The following is a 14747-nucleotide window of genomic DNA, read 5'->3' on the forward strand; positions in this document are numbered from 1 at the left end:
TCTGGGAGACTCAAACTTGACTGAAACACCTCAACAACAACAGCAGCAAAAGGAAGAGAGAAGAAGGAAGATCTAAGTTCAAAGCCTACATATGACGCTCACAGGCTATCAGATTTTGAGTCTCACACAACATGCCTCAATTTCCCCACATTTGTTGGTTGTTCCTCCTCTCCCTCCTTGGCAATTGGGATTAAGTGACTTGCCCAGGGTCACACAGCTAGGAAGTGTTAAGTGCCTGAGATCAGATTTTCCTGACTTTAGGGCCAACACCAACTAGCGGCTCCAATCCCCTCATTTTATAGATGCCATTATAGAAATAATTGCTATTTACACTCACTCTCAACCATCAGAACCCAAACAATGAGCAATTAAGACTTGACTGGTACCTCTTATTGGCCAATCAGGGAGAGCCATGGTAACTTGCTTTTAAAGGCATAGCTAAGTAGCTTTATTTGAAACATAATGGACTTTCATCAAAGCCTAGTTTCCCAGTTATATTTCAAGAAATCATAAATGAAAATGACATGAGAAAATAATTGCCCTGACATAAAAAGAAATTATAGACTTTCCCCTTATAAATGGAAAGTTCATTAGAAATTTACCATCTTAGGGTGTCTTCCCCCTAATTGCAAGTCCTGCTAGGGAATTTTGCTTGTCATCTTTCCCTTATTGAAGATGAATTCTTTAGAAACTTTGCCTGCTTACTAAGCATCATAATAAAGTGTTTGATCCTCTGAGTGGGGGAAAAAATGACAATAAATAGGGGGAAAAATCTAATCCTCCAATGTCAAAATCCTGCAACATGTTTACAAAAAAAAAAAAAAAATCTAACCTCCAAGCCCCAAAATCAAAGTATAAGCTATCAAAATTTATACTCCTTTGTATAGAGAACCCACATACAAAGGCCCTACTTGTGAAATGGGATCAGTACCACCTCCCTCACAAGGTCCTTGGATCAAATGAGTTAATGTATGCAAAGTGCAACACGAATGGCATTATTGTTTTCCAGATGGATTTACACACAAGTATGTGTTGGCAGAAGGCAGAGTAGCAACTCTGTAGGATTTGTGGAATTATAGAATTTTTTTTCAGATTTCTACTTATTCTATTACTTAAAAGTTACTACCCAGTTAAGCCTTTAGCTTAAGAACCATTCATGAAGTAATAGACCTTGATTCACATCCAGCTTCTGACACACGCACTAGCTTTGTAATCATAGGCAAGTTTTTTAACTTCTCCAAGAAACGGGCAAGTCATTAAGACTTTAGCATAGAACCAGGCCTCCAGAACAACTTTATTTTATGTGCTTCTAGAGATCTTGACATTGTTGCAAAGCATTATGGGTATAATAGATGTTTGGACCCTACAGATTTATGAAAAAATGCTTTCCAATGGGAAACCTTGCTATCTTCAGTAGAACAATGGGAATGAGTATTTCTCTGTAATCAATTTTCTGTAAATTTTATGCTTTTCTCCAAATGTCCCACCACCACTAAAAGACTCTTTTTTATATTCTATTTTAGTAATCTTTCAACTTTGTATGCTATTTATTATTCATCTCCTAATTTGTACTGCCCTCATTGTATTTTTGTCTTCTTAACAGAATATAAAAATATTCATTCTTCTGAAACTTTGTGAAAACTTTAATTCAGCTCTTTAAACTCTTGGCCATGGCATCCATTAGTGGCTCTCCTTTTGCAAAAATAACAGAATGCTCTGGTCAAACAAGAAAGATGCAGAGTTCTAAATCAATTTTTCAATGCTCAGTTATTAAGGAACAACAATAACAAAGGCATGCTATTCTACATATATATGATATAACAAAGCTATGGCTAATTAAAAGCAATGATAATAACATTTATACAGTACTTTAAATGTTTGCAATAAACTTTATATACATCTCAGAAATAAAACTGGCTATAGCAAAAAAAGATACATCCATCCATATTTTAGAGGAAAGTGAATTTTCCTACTGGCCCAAAACATTTGGCTATGACTGGTAGCTGCAAGAATCTGGAAGTCATGACTCATCTTGAGTAATCTTGAGCATCATAAGTTACCAAAAAGTGCAACCGCTTTTTTTTTTCAGATATTGTATATATGAAACAAATGTTTCAGAGATAACTGAATTTTCATTTTATAAATCACACACTACTCATTTTTTGCTTATTTTTTTTCTTTATTCCCTTTTCCAGGGTAGGAACTAAAAAAACAAACCAAAAAAAGGCCAAAGGTCATGCAGAGCCCTCAAGCAAAGTACATCAAGTTGCTTTTCAATTCTTCACAAATAAAAATTAAAACATTAAAGGGAATTTATCCTTAACTTTTTTTCCCCAGTACTTAACTTCCTGAAGGCTTTTTCTTCACACTTTACATAAACAACACTGATATCAGGAAAAAAACAACTAATTTTTTAAAAAATAAAACACATTTTTATAAAACAGGAAAAAAAAAAAAAACAGAGCCCCTGGCACTGAAGCAATGTGCAAAACTTTAAAAATCTAAATAAAACTTTTTTTAAAAGAAAAAATGTCTAAAATGACCACTGGAGAACACTCATAAAAATTCCTCCCAAGTTTTCAAGTTATTCTTATGGATTTTAGTGTGCCCATGATCATTGATTGTCATTATTCCAAGAAATTGAGTTAACAGATTTTAGGCAAATCACTTAAAAATTTCTTTCTTCATTTGTGAAATAGATCAGATAAGCTTTATGGTCTCTTCAGTTCTGATTCTACAAGTCTATGAATTTCATTCTAGCAAAATGTAGAGGGGGGGGAGAAGAGAACGAGGATACAACCCACTTTCCCAGCCTAATTCAAGTCAATGGTACTAGAGAAATCAGAAGACTAGCAACGCATACATTTTAATCATCTATTTTTAGTGAAATGAGAGAATTTCTGTGGAAGGCCTACTGTCTGAATTTGGATACTTAATTCCCTAGATAAGTCTTCTTCACAATTCTACAAGATGTGATTTTCAGAAGCTCTTGAGAAATGTGTTATTTTTAAGAAATGTTTTATCATAGCAGCAGAAATCATTGAAAATGGATATAACTTCCAGCTTTGGTCTTTGAATCACAGTTTTAAAAAGTTTTTGTAAAGGGTGGCTTATTATACAGGGTCAAAGTTAAAATCCCAAGTTTCTACAAAGCAAATCTTTGGTGGAATGGTGACAACAGCCTCTATTTATGTCCAGTAATGCCCTGGGAGGAGTGGGTTGGGAAAAAGCCATGAGAGGATGGGCAAAGAGCAAGATCTGTTACTTTAAGATACATGTCTGTGTGTGTCTTTTATTTATTGTTCTCATTGCTTTTGTTTCTAACATGAAATGCTTGTGGCCTTTGGCTTATCAAATGCAGTTGAAAAATTTTAAAAAGGATGATATCAACTGTATTTATTACCCTTAGCTTCTTCTAAACCATGTCCCTTCTATGGTAGCCCTGACATGGTAGGGAGCTGGCTATCACAAGTCAGCCTGATCATAAGAAGGATATCTATTCCTTTTCCTTTCCCTGGGTAACCATTCCTGCTCCTGAGATGTATAAGCAATACCTTTCTGCTCCCCTAGATCGGTCCCCAGCCCATGGTTACAGAGGAGAATGGCTGCCACAATAGCCTGGGAGATAGTTCCATTAGAGAGAATGACCTGTTTGAAATGGTCCATCATGGACTGAAAAAACTTTTCCATAATCTTCTCCCTTGTGCTTAGAAGTACTTCCTGAGACAAAGGAAAATACTACAGAGAGAGAAGATGAACAACAAAAAGCGTGTCCTCTCTGCCCAGAAGATTCAATCTTATTCTTCCTGGTACCAATGTCAGGATAAATCCAAATTACCAAGTGACAAAAATTTGAAGTTTATGCAACTCTGGTCTGTAACTACTTAATCTCACATGTATACATTCATTAAAAACACCGGGATAATTTCTCATGGGACTTGAATCTGCTCTGGTCAATTTCCTAACATGTTGTGTGCATTTATGACTCAAGAATATGTCCTAGAAGAAGCTATGAAATGAAAATGACAGTATAACATCACTCTAAAGAATGACAAATTCATCAAAAAAAAAAAATCAACCAAATGTTTAACACATAAGAATGTTCCAAATCAAGAAATCAGTCATATTATAAATGGATGAGTTCAGAAGCTTCAAAATTAGATTATAAATGCTCTCAGCAATTTTGTCATAACTGTAACCTGGTATTAAATGTGTCCTCTTACCTGCTTATACATTACACGTGGATACGTCTTCTTGCAGATCACTTATACTTACATATTAAAAATAATCTTTCATTGGATGGGCCTTTTCCATTTATTATCTATAGAAAGTTCATTCTCAAATGAAATACATTTACCCCCAAATCCCTCTCCACTCCCATCCCACAGACATGGCATGTATTCTAATTTAGTCACATGAAAACAAAAACTCTTTTGACTATGTACAAAATCCAGTGTAAATCATACTAATGCATTAGTAATTTTTTTTCTCTAATAGCTGTGGTTAGAAGTGAACTTTAGAGAAAAGAGTATAATCCCAAAGGATTAGTGGATTATCATCCTTTACAAAAGACTGGGAGGAATGAAGCCCATGTCCCTACCAGAAAGACCATCTGTGCAAAAGAGGAACAAAGGCATTTAATGAGTAGAAATAGGATAGAAGGGTATATTTTAGGCCTTTAAGTAACCAACTGATTTATAAATAAGTTATTTGCAAAAGGGAACCAGATTTAAATAAAATTCATTAGAGGGGACTGTCAAGTTTTCCTCCATAAAAGGTCTTCTGGTATAAAGAGCCACTTCCAGGGGAAGATTATGCTTTCCCAGAATCCTTTGGTAGTTTGGGAACCTGGCAGCCATCTGGATGGACCAGAAGGCTGGTTAATCCAGTTTGGGAAAGAGATTCAAATCTTCTCTACTAAGAGAAATTAGTAAAGTTCATCAGAATTCATCACTTGGCTTCTCCCAAGCAAGACACACCATGGCCTGGCGGTCACCTGGAGGAAGTCAGAAAGTGCTCAGCGATCCCTCGTGATCTCAGTGGGCTGAGAGGAGTTCACATGCCCTCTCTGGGATGCTTCTCTCTTCAAAGGTTTTGCTTCAGCCACTTGATATAGCTGTCCCTAGTCCGAACTCCCACTGAGAAATTGGTGGGCCATGAAGTGAAAATCATGCAACCATGGAAGGCATCCTCAAAGTGGTCGTGGGTCACATCAACACCAGCACTCTCCAAGCGCTTGACGTACATAATGCCATCATCCCTGAGGACATCATGTTCACAGGTCAAGATATAGGTCTTTGGCAGGTTCCGAAGGACCTCCTGGTCAGCAATTAGTGGCGCCGAGCGCACATCCAGGAGCTGGGGGAGCTCTTGGACAATCCGGGGGTTGCCCACCGTCTGCATGACAGGTTTGTAATCTTTTGTGATAGATGCAGGTAAGAGGGAAAGCCAGTTGAGCCGGGACCTGAAAGTGGCAGCATGCTCCACATCCAAGGAGGTGTGATTGTTGACCACCATGTCCGGGACAAAATCCTGGTTCCCTTTTAAATAATCGATCCAGTATCTGATCATGACATGGCGAGGCAAGATTGGGGAGTTTACATTTTGCTGGTAGGATGGAGTGTTGAAGTCAAGAGCTTGGAGGACTGGGTAGATCAAAGCTTGGAGCTTGATTTTATTCCTGAAGGTTTCATCTTTGCAAAACTGTAGGAAAAGAAAGGGAAGAACAGAGTGGTATCTTATCTGATATCATTCACATGCATCATACCCTGATGATAATTTAAAATATTCTAAAATTGGGTTAAGTTAATCAACAGCAGTTAGAGACTGGTATAGGAAACTCATTCCACCTAAGCAGGTCAATACCTTTTCTGTACACACCAATAGCAACAACATTCGGATGATCAATTTTGATAGACTTTGCTCTTCACAGCAATAAAATGATCTTAAGACAATTCTAAAGGACTCATGATGAAAAATGTGATCCCACATTCAGAGAAAGAACTATGGAGTCTGAATGCAGATTGAAGCAGATTATTTGTATCTTTTTTGGTTTTTCTTTTTCATTTTTTTCTCCTTTTATTCTGATTTTTCTTTAATATTACTAATGTGGAAATATGTTTAATATGGTTGCATACATATAACCTATATCACATTTCTTGCTCTCTTGGGGATAGAGAAAAGGGAGGAAGGGAGGAAAAAAAATGGAAATCAAAATCTCTTAAAAATAAATGTCAAAAACTAATAAATTTTTAAAAATGAATCAAATTTAAAAAAAACTCTAAGTTATAGTCTTAGAGAGTTGACTAGGACACTGAGAAATTAAAAAGTTGACCCAGGGTCACATAATTAGTATGAGTCAGCTAGGCAGTGTAATGGATAGAAGCAGAAAACTGGGTTCAAATCCTGCCTCCAGTTCTTACTAGTCATATAATTCTATACAAGTCACTTATCCTACTCTACTCTCACTTTCCTCATCTGTAAAATGGAGATTATCATACTTACTACACAGGATTATTATGATGATCAAAAGAGATAGAATATATAAAGCACTTTGCAAACCCTAAACTGCTACATAAATACTGACTGTGATGATGATTATGTTTTAGAGATAACATTTGAACCTGGGCATTCCAGCTCTTTGGCCACTGTATCCCAAGTACTTTCTCAATAGTGTTTACCAGATGTTTATAGAGCCATGGCACTATATACTAAACCACACACACACACACAATTAATTTCACAATCCCTGCTCCTAACCCTCTATAGAGCAAGCTCCCATCACCCCAAGGACCTAGTTTGCTAATCCTCCATGGCTGGAATAGGGAAGTAGCATGAGTGAGGAAACAGCCAGAAAAAAATGTCTGCTCAATTTAGAAGCAAGTGTGAACAGCCCCATCGTCCAGAAACACAACACAGAATCATGTTCTAATATTGAAGGGGAAAAGCAGAGAAGAATGTAGGAAGGTGAGCTGGTGACCTCCTCCTTCCTTCCTTTCAGGGATGGGGGACTTTGGGCATAGAATATTGTAGCCACTGATGATTGATGCATTGACTGGTTTTCTTGAATTGCCTTTCTCCTTCTTCCTTTTCCATCCTGACCCTCCAGAAGCATGGAGAAAAGGCCTAATTTTTCTAAAATCCTTTTTACCTCCTTACTTTCTTTCTTATTTTGTGGTTCTGCTTATCTAGTTCTGGAAGAGAGGCTGAGCCTTCCCATTAGTATAGGTCTGTTGTCTATTTCTTTTTGCAATTCTCTTAACTTTAAGAATTTGGATGCTATATACTTGGTGCATATATATTTAGTATTGATATTATTTCAGCTATGATACTCTTCAGCAAAATGTAGTTTCCTTCCTTATTTCTTTTAATTAGATCTATTTTTGCTTTCACTTAATCTGAGATCAGGATTGCTATCCCCTGCTTTTTTTTTATTCAGCTGAAGCATAACAGATTCTGTTCCAGCCTTTTACCTTTACTTTGCATGATTTTCCCTGCTTTGAGTGTGTTTTTTGTAAACAACATATTGTAGGATTCTGACTTTCAATCCAATCTACTATCTGCTTTTATTTTATGGGAGAGTTTATCCCATTCACATTCACATTTAAAATTACTAACTCTGTATTTAAACATGGAAAAAAAGGAAGAAGGAAAAGGCAATAAAGAGGAAAACTGTTGAACACAATTCAATGTACATGCAGACCTAGAGTTAGAGGGCCCTAGTCCAAATCATGTTTTTTTCAAATACTAACCAAGTATCCTTGGGCGCACATTTAAATTTTCCTCCTCTGTAAAATGCAGGGAATGGAAGAGGTGGCAGCTGAAGTTCCATTCCAACCCTGGAACTATGCTTTTTTTTTTTTTTTAACTTTTTATTAAAAGGCTTACAGGTAGGCAGTAATGTGCTGACATTGGTTCATATTGGCTGGTGAGAGCCATTTGTTAAATTTTCAGGGCAAACATTCACATCACAATTGGCAAATGCTACAAATCAAAGTTTGATTTATTGCCTTGCTGATTATCTAGACTTAAGAAAATGCCACTAGATTGGGCAGTGGATAGAACACTGGCTCTGGAATCAGGATGACCTGAGTTCGAATCCATACTTAAGCACATACTATATCTACGACTTTGAGCAAGTCACTTAAGCATTATTGCCTCAATTAAAAAAAAAGTGAAGGAGAAAATATTAATAATGCAGCTTAACCTAGAAAGGACTTCAGAGGTCACCTGACAAGGAAATTAAGGTTTATAAGATACTTGCCTAAGGTAACAAAAATATTAAGAATCTGCGGCCAGATCTATCCATAGAGCTTGTGCTCCTGGGCTTGAGCCATAGGACCTCTCATTATAGATTTCTCAGAAATAGATTTCTCCCATGATAGATCACAGGGGCAGCACCTTGGACAGATCCTTCCAACCTCTACCAATTCCCAAGAAAAATACTGTTGCCATAGAAACCACAAAATGGAACAAGAGAAAAATTACAAAAAACAAAACAAAACACATGTCACATTACCTGCTGACCCAGAGCTGCAGCCAGATTTCCACCAGCACTGTCTCCAGAAATGGCTATTCTCTTTGGGTCCACGGAATACTTCTCTAGGATCTGAGGTTGCAGGAAGTACTTGGTAGCCTGTTCTAGATCATAGAGTTGCTCAGGAAAATGAACCTTTGGGACCAGCCTGTATCTATGGAGATAAAAGATCTATATATTTAAAAATCATGGCAGCTCTGCTCCTGAAAGTGATTGATGTGAAGAGACATGACAGGGAAGGCTCATTTTGAAACCAATTGAAAGAAAAGTTTATTAGGGAGGATTGGAGTGAGGTGTCAGATCTCTCATCTATCACAGGCTGTCTCTCTTGGAGAAACACTCACAACTTCTCTGAACTTTCCTAGAAATGGCCATAATTTTTCCCATCTGAAAACTTCCATGGATCATGTCCATCCAAATGGGACCTCACCGACCAATTTACCCCATTTTTCTGCTTTTACTTCAGTGGTGGGAAACCAGACAGCCTGCATATGTTCCCTGCCTTTCTTATAAAGCCCAAAGTCCTGATTGAAACTTTGAGAGACTTTTGCTTGCCCTGTATCATTAAGTTACACTGCTTGTATTATAATATATATATATATATATAATACTATATTATATTAGCCCTTTCTAGGATGATTTGAAAATTCTAACTGCTGCCCCCACAAATAGATAAAGAAATTTCTTAAGTCTTTCTTTATGTAAGTTCAAAACACCATAAGAAAAGACTAAGCTTTTAAGTTAAAGGTTCTTAAGATGGGATCCATGAATTTACTGGGCTTTAAAAAGATATTTTGACAAGTATTTTAATAAAATTGATCTTCTTTGTAATTCTTTACATTTTGTGTTATGCATTTAAAAGCCTTATTCTGAGAAAAGGTTCATAGTTCACCAGCCTACAAAAAGTGTACATGATACAAAAAAAATAAAAATATGAAGAACTCCTGCTTTAAGCATTCTCTGGCCAATCTGATTCATTTTGGAAATGTTCTCTAAATCCAGGACAATAAGGAGTTATGACAAAAAGCATAAAGTCATAAAACTTTCTTTTCAGTACATCAGCACTCTAGGATCACAGATTTAGAACTGGAAAGGACTTTGGATGCCATCTAGTCCCCAACTTCTTCAACTGTGGGTCATGACCCCATATGGATTTCATGGCTAAATATGAAGTCACGAATTTATGATTTATTATCATTAAGTGTTTGATTTGTATACTTATACTTCCAGGATTGTGTACAAATTGTTTAGGCAAAATGGGCTCATGAGTGGAAAATGTTTAAGAAGCCCTGATTTAATCCATCCTCTTACCCCCATTTTACAAGGAAAATGAGACCACAAAAAGGGAGTTGCCCAGAGGTCACATAGATAGGGCAACTTCCATTATTCCTTAAGAATGGTTTAACACATTTTTGGAATTAATTTCCAGAAAGCAGTATTTAGAGAATTTCTTGGTTAGGGGATTTCTTATCCAGACCAAAAACTTCATACATCCTGAAACTGTCAAAGAAAATAAAATCATGCTGTGTTGTGGTTACCCATTATTAGATCTATTGGAAGCAAATGACCTAGAATTACCATTGTGATTTCTCATAACTTCCTCTAACTAAAAATATTGTATTTTAGTCTAAATAAGTGGATCTGTTCTAGCCTGATCCTTAACCCAGAAAAATAAGTAATTTCTTTGTCAGACCAGCTCAACAAACACAAGACACATTTGTGATTCTAGTAAGTAGGACAAGAGCATCAGGCTTCAAGTCCATTTAAGAGGCAGACTAACATCCCAGTAGCATTTTACCTTGGAGATATTGTTAGAATGTCAGAACTGGGAAGGATTTTCCACATTATGAAATGCCCTCCCTTCATTATACCGACAAAAATATTAACACTATGTCCACGAATTTTCACTGACCTAAAAAAAAAAAAACTACAAACTTTGGGGCAAAAATGATGGGAAATCTGAATCTTAAAATCAGAAGAATTTTTATTTAGAAAGTTTCATAACACTTTTATGAAAAATAAAAAAGAAAAATAGATACAAAAATACCAAGAGTTGATTGACTCTTCTAAAATCCACTCCTAACCTACTCCCTAAACACATACTCATTCATGGTATATGTACATGGTTACAGAGCTAAAAATCCCAGAGATTTTCTAGTTACCATCATCTAGGGGATAGATATCCCAAAACAGGGCAGTCATTTCCACAATGATTATGAAAAAAACCATTATCCTCCAATCCTAGAGCCAACGTGCAAATAAATAGAATCAATCAAAGAAAACAAGTAATCATTTGCTAAAAGTCATGGATAAAGGAAACAACATGGATGTGCCCCCTTTGAACTAGATGTTCTGGGGGGAAAGTCCAAAAGGAAAGCTTGCAATGACTTGTCTCCCTGCAAGTTTTCCAAATATCCTGAATTCCTTCTCTTTGTTCTTAGTGACCACTTAACCCTTATCACAATCCACACTCACTAGCTATTTGAAGAGGCTAGAAGTGTGAAAATGATATACCAAAGCCACTGGGTGGCATAATTGTACATGATGTACTAGATTTGTCCCCCAGTCCTTTGGAAGGCACAGAACACTTCAGTGGTGAATTCTCAATTGTCCATCTGATATATAACTACCTAAATAACCATCCAAGTCATTTTTTTGGAAATGCTTGTTAGATCATCATGTTGGATGATCAAAAATATTTATCACTGACTTTTTCTCTCCTGACTTAAACTCATTTCTCTCCTCTCCAGAAAAGCCAAACTCAATCCTAAGATTAAATGTTCTGGAAACAGGTCCAGTAGTTTTGAATTATGGGTTACAGAGGAATGAAGAAAGGAAAAAGCCATTTACTTTCTTAGGTTCTATTAAACTTTTATCCAATTTTCCTGAGAAAGACCAGCGGAGTTATGAAATCTAAGATGCTTGTGGCTCTGTAAAAGATCCACATCCTTCCCTTCCCATACCTCCTTTCAAGACCCAAATTCTTAGAGAGGCCCATTCATTATCCTTTTGATTAGGTGGTAGCTGGAGGGAACTACGATTCTCAGTTCCCAGGCACTAAAGTGAGCCAAGTATCCAAAAGCATCAGAAATGACTGTAGAGATAAGGCAATCTCATTTTGACCTTTGTAGGGAAGGCCCCGAAGGCTGAGATGTCCAAAGAAAAAATACCATGGAGACAGTACCAAAAGAGAAAGGTCAAAGTAGTTATTTTGTGATCAGCAGTGACAAGCAGTCAGACATATTCTGCTAAACCGTTCCCTAGAAATAAAGCTACTATCTGTTACAAGAGATCACATTTTTGGAGCTGGAAAGTACCCAACAGGCAGCTAGTCTAGCTCCCACATTTTATGGAGGAGGCTAGTGAGACAGAAAAGGGGAATGATTTGTCCAATCACATGGGCACCAAGAGTCCAGAGATTAGATGGCTCCCTGGATGAAAAAAAGTCTCATTTGGAAATCATGATGGTGGGGAAAAAAATAAAAAAAATACAAGTTATTGATAAAAATTGAAACTGAAGCTACTGCTAGAAGGGAGAAACACCTGTGGTCTAGTCAGCTGCCTATCTTTAATTATTGGGCATGCTTCCTTCCAAACAAATAAAATAATGTCTAAAACAAATGCAAAATCCTCAGCCAGGCGTCTGCAGCCTACCAGTCTGCCTCCTGCCTCCTTCACATAGATCACACACTCCCTGTCCCAAGCAAACTGGCCTGCCAGAATCTGCTGGACATTTTATTTTCTGTCTGTGCTTTTACCTAATAGCCAGCACAATAATTATAATAGCTAACAATTATACAGCATTCTGACTCACAGAAACCCTAGAGGCTTCTTTCATATATATAAATAGAGAAGTGTATCTGTGTATATTTCTTTATGGTTTATACAACATTTTATAAATATTATCTCATTTGATCTTTACAACAAACCCTGGCAGAGGGAGGATAGTGGTGGTGGTGATGTGCCAGTACTCCCATTTTTAAAAATAAGAAAACTGGGGCAGCTAGATGGAGCAGTGGACAGAGTTCCAGTCCTGAAGTCAGGAGGACCTAAATTCAAATCTGGCCTCAGATATTTAACACTTCCTAGCTGTGTGACCTTGGACAAATCATTTAACCCCAATTGCCTCAGCAAAATAAATAAATAAATAAGAAGAAGTAAGAAATAAGAAAACAGAAGCAAACAGGATTAAGTGAAGTGTCCAAGGTAACATAACTAGTGTAAGGCTGGATTTGAATTCAGCTCTTCCTGAGTCTAAGCCCAGAGCTCTAGCTACAGTGCCAGCTGCTCCACTTCTAAGATATAGCTTTCTCACTTCTGATTTACAGAAACCCTAATAGCTCCTTAATAGTTGGGTTCTTTCCAGCTCCAAAAATGTGAAATCTCAGGTACCACCTTGCCCAGAAGCTCTATTCTCTGGGCTGTCAATGCCATTTGATCCCTGGGGTTACTTTACCTAACTATCTAACTAAATACTGTATTTACTAATTTGTACTAACTACTTATTTGATCTTCTCAGTTAAATGCAATCTCCTCAAAGGCAGGTCTATCTTTTTCCTCTTTCTATTTGAAGAACCTAGTCCAGTGGCTAGAAGTAAGATTTCATTGATATTGCCACCTTCTCCACAATTATAGCCATAGAGTTGTAGAAAATAGTGGTTTCCTAGAGGGCTCCCAGGTCCTTTCAGAAAATCCCAAAGTTAAAAAACAAACAAACAAACAAACAAACGAAAAATCCTATTTTAATAAATATTTTGATGTTTTCATTTCTAATGTCACAAATATCAATAGATATCATATAACCCACTTAAACAAAAGTTCTTTGAGGAAGACTCTTTTGGAGTCTTTAATAACTTTTTTAAAGAGAATAAAAGGGGTCTTGAAACCCAAAATTTTGAGAACCACTGGTCTGGGCAGGGCTTCTTAAACTTTTTCTACCTAGAACTCCTTTTTGTCCAAGAAATTTTTACATGACCTTAGGTATATAAATCAAGCATTTACTGAAAATAAATCATAATTTCACGACCCCCACATTCAACTATAAGATCGATATGGGGTTGCAAACCAGAAAGAAACTGCTATTTAGAGAATCAAGAACTTGTCTGGAAATCACATAGTCAATCTGCATCATAGATGCAGATTGTGAGTTGAAGCTTTAAAACAATTCTTTCTCCTCTTGGATGAAGAAGATGCTTAAAGAATATTTGTTCAGTTGAATTGTATTATAACCAAACTAAGGTTTAATGAGCAAAACAAATGTGTTTATTAATGAGCAGTAATTCCTGATTCAAATTATTCTGGGATTGTTTCCAATACTTTTCAAAACTATTAATTCATTGCCTATTGAAGCATACTTTTTCTTTATTTTTCTCAAGGTTTTTTTGTATTTTCTTTCACAACATGACTAACATGGAAATATATTTTGCATGATTGCACATGAATAATCTATATCAAATTGCCTTCTCGATGAGGTGGGGAGGAAAGGGAGAGAGAGAGAGAGACTTTGGAACTCAAAAAAATCTTTAAAAATGCTAAAAATTATTTTATATGTAATTGGGGGGAAATAAAAATATTTAAAAATTTAAAACTAAAAATTCATTTTGTTTCAATATATGCTATGCAACGATTTAAGATGGAAGAACAATGAAAAGAAATATTGCTTTAAAAAAGATCAGAAGAAAGAAATATGCACAAATTATGTGCTTAAAAAAACCCCAGCCCAACCCGTTGGTGAATAACAGATGTGAAATGTAGCATGACAGGGAGAGGTGGGCAATTAAAAATACTAGACATCAGATTATGTAAGGAAAAAAACAAAAAGCTTGAGAAAAAAAATGTCAGAGATAAAGGAAAATAAAAATACTGCAGTAGAATTTCCCCACCACTGCCCCCACTGTAGCTACAGAATAAAGAGCTGAGATTTTCTTGACTCTGAGGCTCATTTTCCAAAAAGGTTAGCACAACCCCCTAAATCCCCAGAACTTGGCTATCTTCTTTTTTTTTTTTTTCAATTATTACAAGAACCTCAGGAAAAAAAAAAACTAATAAGTTTTCTTTGATGTCATTTTATCTATAACTTTGTGCAAAAATAATCCGAGTCCGAATCATGAAATAGAGCTAGGGGTCTTCGTGCCCTTCTGGGTTGGGCCATTCACATAGGAATTTCAAAGTAATCAACATAGGACTCTATGAATTTTGCAGTATGAAATGC

General features: G+C 36.4%; 1 protein-coding gene across 1 annotated transcript in view; it reads right to left on the reverse strand.

The window, feature by feature from the left end:
* Positions 1-2158: 2158 nt before the first annotated feature.
* The window catches only part of NCEH1 (neutral cholesterol ester hydrolase 1), a 55842-nt gene continuing 43253 nt past the window's right edge, over positions 2159-14747 (reverse strand). Inside the window, exons 4-5 of the mRNA XM_051983183.1 lie at positions 8519-8690; positions 2159-5703 (exon numbers count right to left, since the gene is read on the reverse strand). Coding sequence (XP_051839143.1) covers positions 5086-5703; positions 8519-8690 — 790 coding nt within the window. The 3' untranslated portion in view covers positions 2159-5085. The remainder of the gene's footprint in view (positions 5704-8518; positions 8691-14747) is intronic.

The sequence above is a fragment of the Antechinus flavipes genome, chromosome 3 (genome assembly GCF_016432865.1).
Source record: "Antechinus flavipes isolate AdamAnt ecotype Samford, QLD, Australia chromosome 3, AdamAnt_v2, whole genome shotgun sequence".
Classification (NCBI taxonomy): Eukaryota; Metazoa; Chordata; class Mammalia; order Dasyuromorphia; family Dasyuridae; genus Antechinus; species Antechinus flavipes.